Here is a 21,243-nt window from a genome sequence, read left to right on the forward strand (position 1 = left end):
CCCACGAGTTTGAGGTTGCTGTGAGCTATTGTGACTCCACTGCCCTCTACTGGGGTGACAGAGCAACAGTGTCTCAAAAAAACAATAACAGGCTGGGCTTGGTGGCTCACACCTGTAATCTTAGCAGTTGGGAGGCCGAGGCGGGCGGATCGTTTGAGCTTAGGCGTTCAAAACCAGCCTGAGCAAGAGCCAAGACCCTGTCTCTACTGAAAAAAATAGAAATTAGCTGGACAACTAAAAAAATATAGAAAAAATTAGCCGGGCATGGTGGCACATGCCTGTAGTCCCAGCTACTCAGGAGGCTGAGGCAGAAGGATCGCTTGAACCCAGGAGTTTGAGGTTGCTGTGAGCTAGGCTGACTCCACAGCACTCTAGCCCGGGCAACAGAGTGAGACTCTGTCTCAAAAAACAAACAAACAAACAAAAAACAATAACAAAAACAACCAAAAACAGACCACCTACACAATGGGAACTGGAACTGGAAAACTGGATCCAGGCCCCCCCATGGCACCTTATCCCAGAAGAATCCCTCAACCAAGGTGGATTTATACAAAATGTGGAGCAGAAAATGAGGCAGTGTGGTGCTGAGGTGAGGGGTAGTTGATTGGCAGAGGAGCAGAGATGGTGTGGGCAGGTCCTGCCTCTTTCTCCTAATTGCGAGCGCTCACCACACTGCCCGCTTGCCACACTGCCCGCTCGCCACGCTGCCCGCTCGCCGCACTGCCCGTGGTGAGTGTCACGGTGAGTTTCCCATCACTTAGCTCCAGCACAGGTGTCGGCTCTTGCCTGTCCCATTTCTGCAGGTGGACGAGTTTGCCTCTGCCCCGTGTCACGGTGGGCCTGACCTTCCTGTCATCTGCTCTTGTCTCATTGAACTCCACCCCCAGCTTTAAGCTGATCTCCATGTTCTTGAAAGTGCTCTGTGTTTTTAGTGTCCCTGGTCTTTTCAGTGATTACGGTAGGCTTGGTCATGCCGGCCACCTGCCTGGTAGCAGAACCCACACTGATTGACTTCATATGGTCACTGAAATTCTTGCTGTCCACTAGTCTCCAGTGCTCAGGAAGGTGTCCACCACGGCGATGCTGGGCTAGGCTGAGAGCAGGCGTGCAAGGACTCCGGACTCCCTTCTTGGCATTTCTTGATTTCTTTCTTTCTTATTTTTCCACATCCCAAGAAATTGGGGGAAAATGGTACAAAGTAAAGCTTAACAATCAACATAGAGATGTTACTGGTTGGAAGGAATCCGGTGATTCAAAAGTGAAAGAAGCACTGACATGCAGAGTGGAAAGTGCAGGTCAGCATTTCTAGTGTCTAGGAAAGGAGGATCTAATTAGTTTTGCTGGTAGCATTGCCATGTGTTAAGTGTGTGCTCATGGTCCTGTCTCTTGCTAATGCGAGTCATTCTTGCAAATATTTTTACGTTCATAGTATACTTTATATAAGTTCTATGAGTGATATTCGAAGAAATACTAAGTTTTGGAAGCACAATACTTACATTGTTAGTCTCAACACGTGATTCTGTGTAGTGATGTTGCTTTGCTAGGAGTCCAAATGTGAAGTTCTTCAAATATTCCCCAATAAAACCTGCCAGTGTTTTCCAGTGTTTTAATATCTGTATAGGATACAGTTCTTTGTAAATACTCCAAAACTTGGTATTTCTTATTCACTGAACACAGTTTCTTAGATATCCATAAGTAGTAAAGAGTGTTGGAAGTATTTTTGACTTCTTGCTCCAGAATCCCATTTGGAAATACTAGCTGTGAGGACGCCAGTTCAGAAGCTGTCCTGGGAAGTTAGAGGAGACTGTGGGTTGGATTGGGGCAGAAGCAGTGGGAATGGAGGAGGGAGATGTAATTAACATTTAGGAGGTAGAGTCCGTAGAGCCAATGGAGTGTGGAGGCGAAAGGAGACAGTAGGAAGGGCGCTGCTGATGTCTGGCATGAGAAACCAGGTGAAGAATGGGGCAGCTGATTTTGAAGACAAATGTGGGAGGGGGACGGGTGGTTCATGTGTGTGAGTGTGTGTGCATTGAAAGATGAGATGAGCTTTGTGCTTTCTGAGCACCATCCCACTAGAAGTGTCTAGTGGAGAGTTGAAAATGGAAATACGGATTTTGAAGTGAGCATAGGAATAAAGCAGTGGGAGAGGGCTAGGAAATACCATTTTTGAAGTTACCAACAATGGACTAGTCAGAGAAAACAGAGCTTCCCAAGGATACGGAGAAGTAGTGCCAGAGAAGTGAGAGAATCTGTAGGGGCAGGGCTGTGGCCACTGGGGAGGAATGAGCCGAGCTACCCAGGGATGCAGTGAGGTGGTAGCCGGGAGGTGCCCCTGGGGATCCGTGACAGCATTTAGCATTTATTAATAAAAGTTGAGGACAGTGTTGCTGACATGGTGGGAGATGAGCCTGGTCTGCTGTGGTGGGCAGTTGATGGGAAGGAAGGAGGTGGGAAGGGAGAGTGAGGACAGTCACAGGTAGGGGAGGGTTTCCTTTGTTTTCACTTGTTAGAGGAGAGAGTGTTGACTTTCTCCTTCCTATTAGCAACTAAAGGCGGAGAGTTGAAGATTGGAAAAAAAAAAAAAAAAAAAAAAAAAAAGGAGGGCCTGAGAAGCGAGCAGGAAGATTGGGATCCAGGATTTGGGAAGAAGGGTTAGTCTTAGACATCAGGAGGGAAGGCTGGCAGGGCACATGCAGATATAGGTAGGATGGTAGATTTGGTGCCAGGAAGCTTAGGGAATTCTGTTGAAAGCTCCCGTTTTCCCTGTGAAGCCAAAAGATGTCTTTGCTAAGGGAGAGGTGTCTGGATAAAAGGCTTGAGGGGAATAGTGAAGGATTGAAGATACCTATTGTGGGGCTGGGTGCGGTGGCTTATGCCTCTAATCCTAGCACTTTGGAAGGCTGAGGCAGGACGATTGCTTGAGGCCAGGAGTTTGAGTCCAGCCTAGGCAATGTAGTGGCAACCTGTCTCTACAAAAAATACAAAAATTAGCCAGGTGTGGTGGCATGTTCCTGTAGTCCCAGCTACTTGGGACTGAGGTAGGAGGATCTCTTGAGCTCAGGAGTTTGAGGCTGCAGTGAGCTGTGATGATTCCACTGCACTGTAGCCTAGGCAACAGAGTGAGACACTGTCTTTAAAAAAAAAAAAAAAAAAAAATACCTGCTGTGGAATTTAGGACAGACCCCTGCACAGGGCCTTATAAAACGGTTGTCTAGCTAAAGTGTGGGATCCGGACTTTATGGTGCTGTACATCCACAGGGCTTTGCTGTTTTTCTTCACCATTGGTTAGCAGCCTGAGTAAGTTTATAGAGAAAATGCGCTAGTGTATATATCAGGCTTTGAGGTTTTTCTAGGCTGCTGTGACAGAGATAGTGAAGTAAGGATACTGGGGATATTGAGAAAGAAATGTCGAAGTGGGTGATCAAGGAATAGACACTGGATTTATTGAAGGAATTGAAGGTGGGGGGTGTTTACATACATGCAAAGTGATTAAAGAGCTGAGGGGCTGATTAAGTTGCAGGGTCTGCCTGCGTGGACAGGCTGGAAAGTTGGGAGTGTGGCAAAGTGGCTTCTTCCCGTGTTCGTGCGTCCATGGACAATGGTGGCGCCCTGGCTCTGTGAGGAACAAGGGAAGCTGAGAGACCTGGGTGCTCAATAGGCAGTTAGACCCCCCCAGGATGGTGGCAGGATTTGCAGAAGAGAAGACTGTGGTGCCCAAAGTTACTTGGTGAGGGGTGAGCCGCTGGCGGATGGCAGCGGAGCAGCCTCTGAGGGAGCTGTGGCCTGGCCACGGACGCCTCACAGCGGGGCTGTGCAGGGAGCCTGGAGGGGCTGACCCCAGGCGGCAGGGGGGTGCTGATGTTCACACAGCTTCTGTTCGGTGAGGTACAGGGGCGTGTGGGGACGGGGCCTCCACCTGAGGAAAAGCTGACAGAAGGCAAAAGATACATTCAGTGAAGCAGGATTTATTGACTATAATTAGGGATTCCAGGGGGCACACACTTGAGAGGAAGCAGATGTGGGGGTTTGGGTTAATGGCAAGCAATCCCAGGGACACTGCTGGCAGCTGCTGCCCCTTGCGGGCTTGCTGTAGGCCTGTTGTGGGTATGCTGAGGTTGGTGGCTGAGGTTTCTGTTGGTTCCGGACCTGAAATCTAGGAGCTGAGGGCAGTGCAGACCATGAGTGAGGTGCTGCAGTCGACGTGAACCGCTTGAAGCACGAGCCCCTCCTCTGGAGCAGCTCCTGGGAGCAGCAGGCTCCCGGGCACTGACAGACCCTCAGGGTGGTGGACTTTGGGGACTTGATAGGGCTGTATTCTCTGCAGCCTGATTTGGAATGTCGGTTAGCTTTTGGAGCTATCTCATCTCTCAATAGTGCACTGTATCTCTCTTGCTAAATTGAATCATGTAGTTTTAGTTTCTGCAGCCCTCAATTGCCTTACATCTTTCTCAGCTCTGCTGCGAGGATCTGACCTTTCGTTACTTTTAACTTTGGTTCTGGTCCAGTTGGACTCTCTCTCACTCTGGTAACCCAGTATCTTCATTAACTGAGATCTTATCTGAAACTAAAGACTCCACTTTCATTGACTCTCTGTAAAGGTAGCAGCTTTCCAAATACTGCAGGAAATATTCTGTACTTAAATATACAGTTCACCTATATGTTTAAATGGCGGCATCTTTTTTTCCCCTGAAAATTTCATAAATTGATGGTGGAGGAAATGTGGTATTTCATTCAGAGATAGTTCTCCTTTTTTAAAAATACGACTACTTCTAAAGGGGAAGATGTATAGACTTTTAGAGAAAAGTGCCGTTTAACTTTTTATTCTTGTACCTGTTGACAAAGGTGCTGGCTCCTTACGTGGCACAGGCTTTCAGAGACAGAGATGAAATGTTATGCCAAGAGAGCCACCTCGTTGCTTGTTAGCAAGATAGTTAAAGACTTGGAGCCTTAGAGCCGAAAAGCTGCCAGAGACCATCTAGTTCAAGTGCAATCTGTCGTGTCTCCTTTCACCCTCTTAAGGATGAGGACGTTGAGTCAGAACAGTGACATCCGCTTTGGATCTCGTGAGTTCTGGTCCATTGTGCCCGTTACACTGCGTACAGTGTCCTGTCTCTTCTCACTCGGCAGCAGTGCAGTGGGAAGGAGAGCCGTTGGCCAAGGTAGTGAAGTAGCTTGTTAGGGAGAAGTTAATTTTATTGTAAAATTACCTAAATATCATCTAAAATTATCTTTTTCCATTTTTAGGAAGAAGTAAGTCTAATTTGGGCTGGACACCTCTTCATCTGGCATGCTATTTTGGACATAGACAAGTGGTCCAGGATCTGTTGAAGGTCTATTTATGGCTTTAATTTTTTAATGACTATAATAAATATTGTTGTTATGGAAATTATAAAAGTATTAGAAAAGCCAACTGAGCCATAATGGCTTATTTAAAGCAATAACTCATCACTAAAGACACCTGTTTTATTAAATGCATAATTTAAGTTAGCCTTATTAATTAAAATTGCATTTTTAGTCATTAGATTTTTACATTATTGGCCCTTTAAAATTGAAAAAGTAGGCATATTAATGAAGATATTTTCAGTTTTATGAGCATGACAGTTGAAAAAATAACCAAAGCATGTCCTAAATAATTAGAAATGTCAGAATCTCTTAGCACTGTACTTAATGAGAATTGAGACCTCCTATTTCTCAATTGTATGATGAATAACTTTTCACATATTGATATTTCTGAAATTGGGTTGCATCTTACAGTTCATCTGTATTTAAATGGTGGCATCTTTTTTTCCCCCTGAAAACTTATTAAATTGATGGTGGAGGAAATAAGGTATTTCATTCAGAGATAATTTCCATTTTTCAAAATATTACTGCTTCTAAAGTAGAATGAAGATGTATAAATTTTTAAAGAAAAGTGCTTTTTTTTTTTTACTTTTTATTCTTCTACCTAGCAGGTAGATTTTTACCTTTCAGGAAACTGCCTATTTACCTTTTTTTTAATTATTAATTTTTAGAGATGGGGTCTTGCTATGTTGCCCAGTCTGGCCTCTAACTCCTGGTCTCAAGCAACCCTCCCAAATTCTGAATAGCTGGGACTGCAGGTGCATGCCACCACACCCAGCTTTTTACTTTTACCATGAATTACATTTGTTTTTAGTAGTGACAACCAAATAGTATTAATGATTACCTTAATTTTTGAAATACTTAACATATTTTTAAGGAATTATTTTCACCTTTGTGTATTTCCTAATATGTGGAAGATATTTAAAGTGTTCATGTTTACTAGGCTGGTGCAGAAGTGAATGTGTTAAATGACATGGGAGACACGCCACTTCATCGAGCTGCCTTTACAGGACGAAAGGTGACAATTGTTCAATGTTTGCAAGTGAAATATTTAGAAGAGCATTCACCAGTGTTTTCTCGGTTACAACTCTCTGACTGGCAACTGGAGAAAGCCTCAAAGTATATACACGAGCACTTTGGGTCAAAAGGCCACAAGATCTTAGAGTTGGACAGTGAGGTCAAATACTAAGGTCATAGATACTCCCGCTCGATAGCATCCCTGATAGGTCATTCAGTCTCTGCTTGTGTACTCCAGCCATGGGGAACTCCTGATTATTCATTTTTAAAAAAAAAAAAAAATAGCTTTATCGAGGTATAATTATTGCATAAAATTCACCCATTGTAAGTGTGCATTTTAATGATTTTTATACATTGAACCTGGTTGTGCAGCCATCACCACAATCCAGTTTTAGAGCATTTCTGTCACCCTAGAAAGTGTCCTCATGCCTGTTTACATTCATTCCCTGTTCCTTTCTCACGCCCCAGGCTACCACTGAATTGTTTTCCGTCTCGAGATATTTGCCTTGCCTAGAAATTTCTTATAAATGGTAGCATACAAACTTTTGTGTCTGGCTTATGTAATTTAGCATGTTGTTGAGGTTCATCCATGTTGTAGCATGTGTCAGTAGTTTGACTCTTTTATGGCTGGATAATACTCCATTGTAAGGATATATAACACGCTTTGTTATCTATTTACTATTTATTGAAAAGTTTATCTTTGTGCATTGTGTTGCCCTAGTACCTTTTGTTGAAAATTAGTTGACCATAAATGTAAGGGTTTATGTCTGGATTTTCTCTTCTCTTCCTTTGATTTATATGTCTACACTTCTACCAATTTATTACAGTAGCTTTATAATTAAGCTCTAATCTTGGGTAGTATAAGTTCTGCAGCTATGATCTTCTTTTTAAAAATTACCTTGTTTCAACACAGCATTCCTGGCCTCCCCCCAAAAATACTACTTTGGCTATTCTCAGTCCTATGTATTTCCATATAAATTTTAGGATCATTTTATAAATTTCTATAAGAATGCCTATTTGAATTTTGATAGAGATTGTGTTGTCTTGAACCTGTAGGTCAATTTGGGGAGAATTACCATCTTAACAATATTGAGTCTTCTAATCCATGAACATAAAGTTACCTCTTCATTTATTTAAATCTTCTTTCTCTCAGCAATGTTTTGAAGTTTTCAATATACAGATCTTGTACTTATTTTGTTAAATTTATTGACTGGTCTGGCCTTAATCTGTAGAATCTGGAATGAGCCTGGCTAGCTGATATCTCTGCTCAGTTTTTAAAAAGAATTTTTAATTTTTTAGCATAGTTTTTTAGGGTTCAACCCTGCCTCTGCATAGCTTAGCAGTCAGCCAGTATTTGGGTAGCAGTGGGCTCAAATACTGAATCCCACGGGACTTCTGCACTCTGCCTGTGGATCCGTAGGTCGTTGGAGAGTGCTTTCAAAGTTTGGGCATTTCTCACTTGTGCCTCTGCTCTGACTTCCTGCAGGGCCTTCTCTCCTTTCTGTTGCCTAAGTGTGGAGTTTCTCAGCAGTGGTAGGTCCCTGAGAAGCTCAATCTGCTCTTTCTCTGGGTCTTTCATTTCCAGGGTTGTCAAATTTCAGGCTGTTGCCATTTGCCCTATGTGGTAGGCAGAATGATGGCCCGCCCAAGATGTTCATGTCCTAATGCCTGAAAACCGTGAGTATGTTAGGTTCCATGGTAAGGGGAAATTAAAGTTGCAGAATCAAAGGGAGGCTGCTAATCGGCTGCCTTTAAGATAAAATTATTTTGGATTATCTGGGTGAGCCCAATATAATCACAAGCGTTTTTAAAAGGGTAAGAGGGAGACCGAAGAATCAGAGGGAAATATGCCTGTGAGAGAATTGTCAGAGAGATGCAGTGTTTCTGGCTTAGAAACTGCAGGGAGGCAGGGGAGCTGTGAGCTGAGGAATGTGGACAGGCCCTAGAAGCTGGAAAGGCAAGGAAATGAATTCTCCCCTAGAGCCTCTGGTAGGAACACATCCCTGCAATGCCTTGGTTTTACCCAGTGAGACCCATATCTTCTGAAATACAGAATGGTAAGATAACAAATTTATGGTGTTTTAAGCCACCAAGTTTGTGGTAATTTGTTACAACAGCAATAGAAAGCTAATACACTCAAACGGGAAAAAGCAGCCCCATGCCAGCAGACATGTAGGTTTCCCCATTTGTTTTCTACTGAATTTGGTATTTTTACTAATAGTGCTGCTTTAGGTATGGGTTCCAGATCGAGTCAGCTCCCTCTGGCCTCAAAGCTGCTGGCTTTCCCTGCCAGCCCCGCCCTGGTCAGACTTCTCTGGCGAAGTGGGGAGGGGTAATAGCCTGTCGCCAGAGGGCTAAACACTCCTGAAGTTCTTGCCTGCAGTTCTAGCAGTTCCTCTCAATTTGTTGTTTATCTTTAGTGGATGTCTGTTACCATTGAAATATGTTTAGTTTTGACTATTTCATCCAGTGTTATACTCAATTTTTCAGGATAACATTTCTGTTATTCTTCAAGCAACCATAGCCAAAAGTCACTTTACCCCATTTTTATGATTTTTTTTTTGATTATTTAAATGATCTGGTAAATTAACAATGACATAGAGTATACTTCTTGTTTGTTCTGATTATTGACCGTAGCCCAACATGACCCCTAAGGTTATAATCACATAATTGGAAGGTTTATGTGCACTTATGTTAAAGAAGAATGAATTATTGTTTCACAGTTTTCATTATTCTAATGACTAGATTTTACTATAAATTATCATGAATTGACCCTCTAAGTATGGGCTAAGCGTGTTTGAATTAGTACATTGCACACCACTCCTGTCTTGTCATTCGTAAGTTGGTACTTGTGAACCACATATGGAGTCATACTAAAGCTCAGAAAAAAGTAACTTTTTAAATAAATCAATAAACAATAAAGATAGTGGGTTAATTGCTTGACTTCATGGGGTTTGAAAAATGAGCCTCGACTGGTTTGATTAGCCTGGCTGCCCGAACTACTTGCTGTTTCCTTATATAGCTTTGTATTTGTCATTCTTTTCTATGTACCTGAGAAAGTTCTGTTATCTATTTCCATATGGCTCAGATCTACCCAAAGTGCAGCTCAGATGTAATCTCCATAAATTCTTTCCTAATGTCTTACAGCTGGAAGGAAGCTGTGTTCTTTCCAGATTTCCCAGCACATTACAGCACTTTCATTCACCATCTACCTTGTATTAGAGCTGTTGTTGTTTGTCTTACTAGGTTGTATTAATCCTGCAAGGAATTAAAACGCATCTCATTTTGTGTGTCCTCTGCAAGCACAACACGCATCTTACTTCCCATCTCTGTAATTACCGAGATGAAATCAATTCATTGATCTGTGCTCAGCTCTTTCCATACTTGTCCATTTCTGCTATTTTCTTGAACTTCAAACATGACACCATGCTAAATTGGGCCTTAGTTTGATTTGAATATTAGCGTACATACAGTAAGTCCTCACTTAATGTCATCGACATTCTTGAAAACCGTGACTTTAAGTGAAACAGCATGTAAGGAAACTAATTTTACTATCGGCTAATTGATATAAATAAGAGTTAAGTTCCTATGGCATATTTCGGGTCAAAAAAAAATCACCAAACTTCTAAAGAAATTCCAAAGCATTTCTGATATTAAACATTGAAATAAATGTGAACTATACATACATCTAAGAAAGATTAATAAAAACAAACAAACAAGATAATTACCCCCTTATTCCAGTTCAGGGAATAGTGGTTGGAGCCTGTTCCAGCAGCTCAGGGCAAAAGGTGGGAACCTGGACAGGACACCATTCTGTCGCAGGGCGCACTTATACCTACACTCATGCTCACTCAGAGGGGAAACAATTTAAACACACCAGTAATCTAACGTGCACGTCTTTGGGATGTGGGAGGGAACCAGAGCACCGTGTAGACATGGGCAGAATGAACAAACTCCACACAGATAGTGGCCCTGGCCGGGAATCTATTTATTCTACCCTCATCAGTGTCATGACAAAAAAAACGTTAAACGAAACAGCGTTTTCTGAGCACTCACTGTATTTTATCTGTTACATTAGAAAATAACACTTAGCTGGAGCTAAATGATTGTGTCATGTAGGAAACATTAAAAAATGTATGTGCTTAATATCTAAGCATGATTGAATTATGCACAAAGTTTAATTGCTAATTGTATTCATGAAAGGAATCAAATGATCTTGTTTTGATGTGATCTTTTACCATGAAGATAATTTTAAATCTTACAATCCTGTGATTTAATAAATAGAATGTTGAGCTGAAAAAGGATTTGGTTTATTAAGAAGCACTTTAAATTCACTCCCCAAATTTATGAGGACCTTTGGGCTTTTCTTGGGACGTGAGTGACCCCTACTGTTCCTTGGTAAAAATTAGTTTACCAGAGTTTTAAAATGTCATGTTTAGCATTTGTTCCTTTATTTTTCAGATGCAGTTAGAATTCCGAAGTTTTTATGCCTTTTATAATCAGTTTAAAATAGGGATACAATCAATATAGTAAATATTTGGATTGTGGCATTGACTTTAATTACTTTTTAGTGGAATTGAGAATATTAATGTCTTTAAAACAAATGCTTTCTATGGTCTATGCCTCAGAAATTGTCTTTCTCACCCAACATACAGAAGGTATGTATAATACTGAGGTTTCTATAAGCCCCTAGGATTCCCTAGGACACCATCTCTCATGTATTGAAGGCCTACTATGTGTCAGGCACTGTCCATACAGCCTGACCTGTTTGATTTAATGGTGAATGTTACAAATGGTGCCATTTGTCGTAGGTTGGGTTCTCTAAGAAGCCGACTGAGATGGAAATTAGTGTGCAGTGGGTTCATTGAGAGCTTGTGGCATCACACCTGTGGAAGCCGGGAAGGAGGCAGAGGTGGCAGAGACGAGCTAAGCAGTCTCCAGGGATGCCTCAGTCCACGTCGTGTTGGGAGGTCTGCAGAAGAGACGACCCTTCTGAGCTGTCCCCAGTTCCCGTTGTGGGTGAGAGGTGGGGACTTTATACCCCTGGGATGGTCAGTCATGGATATAGGCCACCCTGGGAAGGAGTTTGGCCTCGCACGTGGCTCTCCTCCGCTGAGACAACCCCTCACAAGGCTAACAGCTAAAGGCTGCTTCCTGGGCACCCCCAGCATCTGGGGTCAGTATTTTATTCCTGAAGGGAGACCTGAGCAGCGTGTCGCAGCTTTACCGCAGCGTACCCCTTGCTGGGCTCAGATTCATTTCCTACATTCCTGGGAGCAGCTCCCTCAGGACTTCAGGGGGCCTCCCCTCCTGGAAGAAGCTTAGAAGGGAAAGGTGCAGGGAACCTGTAGCTCCTGTTGCTGGAGTTGGTCTTGAGGCCACAGCAGGATCATTTTCTTCCTGCTCTGTCATTCTAGATTCTCCTTGCCCTTGGCTAGTACACCTTTCGGTCTTTGTGGCTCACCTGGTGGAGTGACTCAGGCCCTCATCCCTGGAGGTCTGAGTGCCTGGCTGCCATGCCCTCCTTGGGCTGGAGTTGCTACACTTGTCCATTTACTGTCAAAATTGGACAAGAGAATACCAGGAGACACCTGAGTGTCTCATATACGTGCTAAACATGTTCTTCGTGTCCCCATTGTGTACAGCTCTACTGTTTTCTGCTGATCAATTTCAGTTACCTCTGCTAAGATAGTGACTGTTCTTTCCTGCTGGTCTTTTGACACAAGGAGCCCCGTGTTCAGGCAGACTTTCAGGCCTCCCAGAATAGGAATGAGAGCATTATCTATAGGTGTGGAATATGCTGCCCCAGAACCTGATGAAGCCAATCAGGCGCTGTACTCCCTTCTCTGTTACAGGAGGTGAAGGATACAATAATTTATTCTTTAATTTGGAGGAAATGTACTGGCATTACTCAGACCGGTGAACCCCTACAAATTTACTGATGTGGCAAAGCCCCCAAATTCTTGCTAAGATTTACTTCCCACCCTCTGGATGACGTGTCTCACCGAGGCTGTCAGCATTCTAGCTCTTCTTGCTCATCTGGCTGTATTAGATGATGTCGTTGATAACGTGAACCAGTGTGATGTCGTGCAGGATGCCCGGATGGTATGAGGCAAAATTGCAAATGTATACTGTTACCCATAGTGAATGCAAACTGTCTTTGACCTTTTTTCCCGATGAGGATAGAAAAGAAAACATTTGCTATATCAGTTGCTACATACCACGTACTTGAGGTAGTAGTACTTATTCCAGCAAAGATACCACATTTGGCAGAGTGGCTATAATTGGGGCCGCTATTTGGTTGAGTACGTGGAAGTTGCGGTCATCCTCCACATTCCATCTGGTGTTTGTAGTAGCAGACTGGTAAATTAAATGGAAATATGATAGGGACATCACCCCTGCATGCTCTTAGGTTTTTAAGGGTGGCACTAATTTCTGCCGTTCCTCCCCATACAGCATATTGGTTTTGATCTGTCGCAGCCAGTGGTTGGGAGAGAGTAGCTTCAAGGCCCTCCATTTGGCTTACACTACAGACCAAGGAGGCAGTGTGAGGGTGGTGCCAACAACCGAGTGTGTCTATTCCAATTTTACGTTTAGGGGCTGGAGAAAGACCACTGGGTGTATCTGTGGACCCGGCCAGCGCGTGCCCTGTGCGGCAGGCCTGGGCGAGTGTACCACTTATCGTCTCTCCCCCACGCGTGCCCCCTTTCTAACACAGGGCCTCGTGGCACTGTGGGTCTCTCGGCATCAGTGTCAAGTTGGACCTTATATCTAACAGTTTGTGAGATGTTTGGGTGTTCGCCTTTCCCCAGTGCACAGTTACTTGAGTAAATGACCACTAGTCCCTTTGGGACTGGGTTGGGGGGTTTGTGACAGTGTGTTTGCTGTGGTATTGCAGAACCTTTCCTTGTAGGATCTGGCCTCTCCTTCAGTAAATATGATAGTTCTAATTCCAAAGTTGACTCAGATCCAGAAACTGGACAAGGTATCAGGACTTTTATTGGGGTGACTGTCTTCAGCTTCTGACTATTCATCATTGGTTTCTTTTGATAGTACAAACTGAGGTGTCCTGGATGGTCTCCAGCAACGTTGAAAAAAATACGGTGTTCTCCATGAAGGGATGTCAAGATGCTAGGATTACCATGAAAGACAGGGTTTTAATAACTGGGCATCCTATATTGGATGTAGTATATGAGACTAGAAAGCATAGCAGGGAATTATATGGCACAGAAGGGCTCAGAGGATACATCATTTACCTAAGCAGAAGTTGCTGGTGAGGAAGGCCACCAGCATCACTGAGAAACTCACCAGCAGTTCTCCTCTGTGGTCTAGGGCTGCCGTGAGAATGTCAATGCAGACCTGAGCTCACTGATGGCAGTGGGCTGGGGCAGTGTGACAGGGACTCCACAGCAGTAGAGCCAGGAGAGCACTTAACCGTCAGAAGCCAGGGAGATGGAGTTGTGGGAATGAGCAGCAGGTCAGGGAGGCTGGGAGGACCGACCTGCAGAGAGTTACGAGGACAGTTACGAGAAATCAGCATTCCTCAAGGCAAAATTAAATGGACAAATGGCAGCAGATACTATACTTTGATCACCTTTTCCCATTTTTGCCTTTTTTTTTTTTTTTGCTAGATTGAGAAATGACTGCCTTATACTAAATTCTTCCATTAATTTATTGCACATTTGTTAGACTGTTAGACAATTGTTCTACAGCCATTGGATGCTCAGTTCTATTTTTTTTTCTCTCCTTTTTCTCTTAGGGTTTGGCTCATTTCTATTTCTGTCTTCAAGTTTACTGAATCTTGCCTCAGCTGTGCTCTGATATCTAGTGATGAGCCCATTAAAGCCATTCTTTATTTTTTATAAGCTTGAGTTCTAAGCCACCTGGATAATTACAATTTATTTATTTATTTATTTAGCACAGGATCTTGCTATATTACCCAGGCTGGTCTCAAACACCTGGCCTCAAGTGCCTCTCCCACCTCAGCCTCCCTAAGTGCTGGGATTACAGGTGTGCCGCCGGGCCCCATTGAAGGCATTCTTCATCTGTTACTGTGATTGGTTGTTGCTGTGGTTACTCTAGGCTTCATATTCCTTCAGTTTGTAAATTCAGTATTGCCTCTGCATAAGGCACAGGCTGAGTCTTTGTAGGGTTTTTCTCCTGCTTCACCCTCTGAGAGATTTCCTAGTGTGCTTTGGGCCTCAGAGGTTTCTCTCCACACTTTGCTTCTCCCGTTAATAGACCACTGTTGCCTGTTCTCAGTACTTGCTAGTCTTGGGATGGGGATGGGGATGGGGGCGGGGTCCTCTGTGGTCCAGGTCCAGCTTCCATTTAGGCAGGTCTTATCCCTGCCTATCTTTACCAGTGATCCTGTTCCTCCCTTGAACTGTGGGCTCCTGAGAGTTTCCAGCCCCTCCCTCAGTGGTAAAGAACGGTTTTCTTTTTCTTCCTCCCTAGCTGAAAGGCTCCTTCCTGTGCCCTGTGGCTGAGAGGGTTTGCTGCCCTTCCCACAGTGATCAGGTTCCCTATCGGGGAAGGTCTTGGGTGGGGCTTCATGCCTTTTCTGCGGAGTGGTAGTGTCCCCACCTCCAGGCCCGCCCCACCGAGGAAGGTGTTCTGTGGTCACTCGCACCGTCTTTCTCGTTAATACCAGATGGGAGTCCATGAAGAAGAGCCTGCAAGTGCTATAAACGTTCCTCATATCTGTGGCTTGCAGGCAGGGGTTCTGTATTCTCATGCTGGCCTACTCTCAGCAATTTGAGCCCAGGAGTTTGAGGTTGCAGTGAGCTGTGATGATGCCACTGCACTTAGCTCAAGCCACAGCACAAGACCCTGTCTCAAAAAAAAAAAAAAAAAAAGAAAAGAAATTACAAGAAGTAAAGCTTTTCATGTGGAATTTCTGTTGAAAGTAGATAATTTTATGGAAAGAAAATAATCTTTAACAATCAACATGGGAATGTTCGTAGCAGCTTTATTCATAACAGCCCAAACCTAGAAACAACCCAAATGTTCATCAGTTGATGAATGGATAAACATGTGGTTTATTCATACAATGGACCATTATTCAGCAGTACAAAAGAATGAAGCACTGATACATGCCAAAACATAAATGAACCTTGAGAACATGCTAAGTGAAAGAAGTCGGACACAAAAGGCCACATATTGTATGATTTCAATTTCTTGATAGAAATGTCCAGAATAGGCAAATCCATAGAGACTGACAGTAGATTAGTGGTTGCCAGGAGCTTAGGGGAAGGGGAAATAGGGAGTGATTGTTAATGAGATACAGGGTTTCTTTTTGGGGTGATGAAAATGTTCTAAAATAAGGATGATACACAACTCTGAGTATAGCAAAAGCCACGGAATTGTATACTTTAAAAGGGTGAAATTTATGGTATATCAATTATATCTTAATAAAGCAGTTATTTAAAAAAATCAGTCTGGGCATGGAGATTTTTCTCAAAGTGTTTCATCTGAGATGTATTGTGTGATGATGATAGCAACATAATGGTGCAATAAGGGAATGACTGAAATTTACTGAGCGGATCATGGCGCCAGGGCAGTGGGGTGCAGGTGGGTGGGGGATAGGATTCACAGCTGTGTCCACTCTGCTCTTCAGTCTCACCTTTGTGTGTACTGCTAGTCTGAACATGCTGGGTGTATCCATTAAAACTGAAAAATGAAAGTATCGTGCTCAAAGTTAATAGTTTGCTCTTCTAACTTCTTAGTCGCTAGTGTTTGACAAATTAGTCAAAGTGCTGTCTTGGCCAGGAATATTTTAATCAATAATACCTTTATTCAGGACTAAATATTAAAAAATAAATAGCCACTATTCTAGGTGCAGGGGGTGTAGTAGTGAATGAAACAGACCAAATCCCTTCCTTTATAAAGGGGAAACAGACAACAAATGCAGGAGGTTAAAAGTGCTATGAAAAGGAACAGGTTGGCTTGTGTCCAAATTAAAAAAAAAAAAAAGGCAAAGGATTAGAGTTGGTGGGTGGGTAAATGCTACTTTAGATAGAGTGGGTAAGGAAGGCTTCTCTGAGCAGATTGCTTTTCTTAGCTCAGGTTTTTAAAAGATATTCAAATGTGTCTACATTGTCTTTATCAACCTCCTTAGCCCTTTATTATGTTGACCCTTTCTAGTCTAGATCTTGGCTGTACTAGTTAAGTGAATTTTTTCAAAAGGTCATCAGTGGTTTATTTTAAGAGTTTATTTTCTTATTTTTTATAGCTATCACTCTAGCAAAACTGATCGCTTCTGTGGGAGGAGGCACAGTTCATCTCTGGCTGCTTTTACGATTCCTTTCTGGTTTTTTTTCCTTACCCTTCATTATACATGTTCCTCTGAGTTTTTTCCCTCTCAACAAACCAGTATACTCTTCTGGCTTTCTTTTTATTTCCTGGGGGGTTATTTGGAAATCTGTAATTTCTCCGCATCCTCTTCTCTAGGCACCCAGGTCCTCTGTCCAGCTGCATGTTGGGCCCCCTCAGGTGTCTGAAAGTTCATGTACCTGAGATGGGACTCATCTTCCTCCAGCACCGCTCCCTCGACGGTGTTGAGCTGGTCTTTGAAACAGTTTTCTCTGTACGTCCGCCTTTGTACCATCTCCACTCAAGAACACGTCCATTGCGTGGGACCTGGACTGCTCTGTCCCTCAGTTGTTCTCTAACTTTCCCTAATCTCACGTCTGTCCTCTACAGGTGCTCCCGTCGGCATCCTAATCTCGGCTTCAGTTTTGTGAGAGCTTTCTCTTCCTCAAGTCCTCCAGCATTCATCATCTAAGAATGCTTTCTCTGTAGGGCCTTGCACGCTGTTCGGTACTTCAGTATGTTAAGTGAATAATTAATAAAAAGAATGTGGAGACACTGGAAGATTCAGAGGAGAACAGTCCATTCAGTTGATGAAAGGAGTTCCCTGTGAGGGAAACGAGAACGGAGTTGGACTGACTTGGAGCACCAGGGACTGCTCAGGACTAGGTGAAGAACTCCAGATCTCAAGGGATGAGAAAGATGACAACTGTCTGGTATCTGTAAAAAGTAGTGAAGAAAGCAGGGTGGTCTTCAATTTGGCCATAGAAAGGTACAGTTAAGCTTAAAGAAAACTTTAGTTTTTAAAACATAAGAATATTGATGCTGCAACAGACCCTTGAAGAAAGTTAAACCACCTTTTGTCCACTGAGACATTAAAAATAGACAGTGTCTTATCTCCTTTGGGTGTTTCATTGAAGCCCCTGGGGTAGAAATCCAACTGCTAGTCTCTTGAGGTGTCTTCTGAGTTTCTAATTCTGGCTCTATGAATAACAACCTTTTCTGATGCTATTTCTCCTGCCTGAGAGCTTCTTAAAGCACAGATTGCTGGGCTCCAGCCCTGCAGTTTCTGATTCAGTGAGTCGGAGATGGGGTCCAAGAAATGCATTTCTGCCAAGTTCATGGGTGATGCTGATGCTGCAGGTCTGTGGGTTACACTTTGAGAACCTCTGCTCTAAATCTTCTTCACACGACAGTCAGGTGACCTTTTAACTTGCAAGTATGGTATCAGTCCTCTGAAACCTTTCAATAATATACCGTCACCTTTAGGAGAACTCAAGCTCCCTAAGATTGCATGTAACAACTTAACTCATGCTTCCCATTCTTCACTGCCCTTTTCTCCTGTAATCTGTTTTCACATTATTCAAGTATATATTTTTTCCTTAACTAAGGTACCTCTCTGTACCTTTGCACATACTATTTCCTCTGCTTATTCCCCACAGCCCTTATGGGATTTATAACCATCAGGATCCAGACTAGTTTTGATCACTTTCTTGAAGCTCGTATCAGGGAATTTAATTACTAGAACTCTGAGCAGTTGCAATAATGGTATAAAACCACTAGATGAGCTATTAAATAGGTTGAGAAATAACATCCCTCGAGTGTGCCAAGTGGTAGTTGTTAGGAATAACGCTCCTCTCAACACTTGACGTACAAGTTTTTGTGTGGACATATGTTTTTATATCTCTGGGTGTATACCTTGGAGTGGAATGGCTGGGTCATATGGTAACTCTATGTTCAACATTTTGCAGAGCTGCCAAATTGTTTTCCAAAGCACCTGCACCTTTTACATTCCCACTAGCATTGCATGAAGGTTCCGCTTTCTCCTCATCCTCGCCAACACTTGTCTGCCTTTTTAATTTTAGGCATCCTGATGGTTGTGATCTCATTTAGTTTTGATTTGCATTTTCCTAACGATTAATGCTGAGCATCTCTTCATATGTTTATTGGCTATTTGTACATCTTTGGAGAAATGTCTATTCAAGTCCTTTGTTCATTTTTTAATCCAGTTTGGTTTGTTACTGAGTTTTAGGAGTTCTTTATATGTTCCATATACAAATCCCTTATCATATATGTGATTTGCAAATATTTTCTCCCATTCTCTGGATTTCCTTTCATTCTCTCTTTTTTTGAGGGTCTTGGTCTGTTGCCCAAGGTAGAGTACAGTGGCATTATCATAGCTCACTGCAACCTCAGACTCCTGGGTTCAAGCCATCCTTCTTCCTCAAGCCTCCCCAAGTAGCTGGGACTACAGGCATGTGCCACTATGCCTGGCTAATTTTTCTGTTTTTTGTAGAGACAGGGTTTCTCTTGCTCAGGTTGTTCTTGAACTCCTGGCCTCAAGCGATCCTCCCACCTCTGGCCTCCCAAAGTGCTGGTATACAAGTGTTAGCCACCGCGCATGGCTCCTTTCATTCTTTTGATAGTGCCCTTCAATGTACAAAAGTTTTTTAATTTTGGTGAAGTCTAATTTATTTCTTATTTTTTTGCCTGTGCTTTTGGTGTCGTATGTAAGAAATCATTACCAGATCCAATCTCATGAAGCTTTCTTGCTGTGTTCTCTTCTAATAGTTTTAATAATGTTAGTTCTGATGGCTTTGATCCATATCGAGTTAATTTTTATGTGTGGTGTAAGGTACTGGTCCAACTTCATTCTGCTGTATGTGGATATCCGGTTTTCCCAGCACCAGTTTTTTTGAAAAACTGTCCTTTCCCCATTGAATGGTCTGGGCACTCTTGTCAAAAATCCTTTGACCATGTATCCAAGAGTTTATTTTGAGGCTTTCTATTCTATTGGCGTATATGTCTGTTTTGGTTACTGTAGCTTTGTAGTTAAGTTTTGAAATCAGGATGGCTTCAAAGAACAAAGTCTACATCTGTGTTCTTCTTTTTAAATACTGTTTTGGCTACTTGGGGTCTCTTAAAATTCCATATAAATTTTAGGATAAGATTTTGTTTTTGTAAAAAGCATCATTGGGATTCGGTAGGGATTGCACTGATCTGTAGATTGCTTTTGGGTAGTGTTCTCCTCTTAACGATACTGTCTTCCATCCATGATCACAGGATGTTTTCCCATTTATTTGTGCCTTCTTTAATTTCTTTCAGCCGTGTTTTGTGGTTTTAGTGTACAAATCTTTTGCCTCCTTAGTTAAGCTTATTCCTAAGCAGTTTTGATGCTATTGTAGATATAATTCTCAGTTTCCTTTTTGGATTGTTTATTGTTATCTTTGCCCATTTTTTAAATTGAATCGTCTTTTTATTGTTGAGTTGTAAAAGCTCTTTGTATATTCTGGACACAAATCTCTTATCGGATATATGATTTGCGATTTTTTTTTTTAATCATTCTGTGGGTGGTTCTACTTTCCTTACTAATATGAACTATTTACATAAAGTATGAAAATACTTCTCCCAAAATGTTACCTTTAAAATAATAGGAAATGTTAAGATATTTTATAAGAATTCATTTTATTAAAATGTTAGATATTTAAAAACCATTTCCCTATTTTTAAAATGTGTAGTACATTTTATAGAATAATATTCAGCTCTGAAAAATGTGTAAACTGTGTAATATGTAAATGGCATATAAATAAAATTATATTTTAAAAATCTCAAACTTATAGGAAAAATGATGAGAAAGAAATACACTAAAATGTTTATAGTGGTTGTATAGTGACTAGAATGAGTATATTGTTTTTACTCCTGTTTGTGGTTTTTAGATTTTATTTATGCATTTTTAACTATAAAAAATATTTTAAAAGAATGTAGGATATAATACGGCCCAAAGGAGCAGTGAAACTCCTAGGACAATGTAACATATAATGTCCAGGATATCACTTCATATTTCAAAGGTACCGTACGCCTAGAAATTAGAACAGTCGTGTATTTCAGCCTCCCTTTGTGTAGGCCTGAAGAGCAAGTGTAGGCCATCATCCCCTTCCTGGGTGCTGTACAGCCCAGGATAATCAAATACCAAATTTCTAATATTGGCTGCCTCCCTCTCCTCCATTTCTGCTGTTTTGTTAAGTTGTGTAACTGACCCAGTGATACTGGACTCATGTCCATTGCCAATTAGTTTGAAATCTCCAAAAGAGCAGTTAGCCACTTATAGTAAATACAAAATGAGGTAGTTTATTCTCCATTGTTGAATATTGACTTCAGGAGATGCTTATATAATGCTTAATTATAATGCTTCCTTATAAACTATTCCGTCGATAGTGTTATAGTCTATCAGTCTATATCGCTTTAGAAAATAATGCTATATTTTCTGTAAACATCAAAATTAATTTTTAAAAATCTAGGTCTGTTGGGAACATTATATTTTGCAACAGAACTTAAAGGAATGATTTTAAGTGAATGTACTTCTTGCTCTAATTTAATGACTTTGTTTACTTACACCTTTAGTTTGACCTCGTGAGTTATTTCAGTAAAACAACCAGATAGTTTACTTTAAAAATCAATCATAGAAGTTGGCTGTGTATTAAGTGTGGATTGGCAATTGTCAAATATTATCACAACTAGTTGCATCACTTATTGTAGACATAACTGATGTGATATAAAGATTCTTACATAGTACTT

The 21,243-nt window shown here is 41.9% G+C and overlaps 1 protein-coding gene and 1 pseudogene across 1 annotated transcript in view; one reads left to right on the forward strand and one right to left on the reverse strand.

The window, feature by feature from the left end:
* The window catches only part of OSBPL1A (oxysterol binding protein like 1A), a 187,203-nt gene that overhangs the window by 17,316 nt on the left and 148,644 nt on the right, over window positions 1–21,243 (forward strand). The window contains exons 3-4 of the mRNA XM_069468506.1: window positions 5,245–5,330; window positions 6,284–6,358. Of these exons, the coding sequence (XP_069324607.1) occupies window positions 5,245–5,330; window positions 6,284–6,358 (161 nt within the window). The remainder of the gene's footprint in view (window positions 1–5,244; window positions 5,331–6,283; window positions 6,359–21,243) is intronic.
* On the reverse strand, window positions 651–4,543 carry LOC138383517 (fatty acid-binding protein, heart pseudogene; annotated as a pseudogene).

The sequence above is a fragment of the Eulemur rufifrons genome, chromosome 5 (assembly GCF_041146395.1).
Source record: "Eulemur rufifrons isolate Redbay chromosome 5, OSU_ERuf_1, whole genome shotgun sequence".
In the NCBI taxonomy this organism is placed as follows: domain Eukaryota; kingdom Metazoa; phylum Chordata; class Mammalia; order Primates; family Lemuridae; genus Eulemur; species Eulemur rufifrons.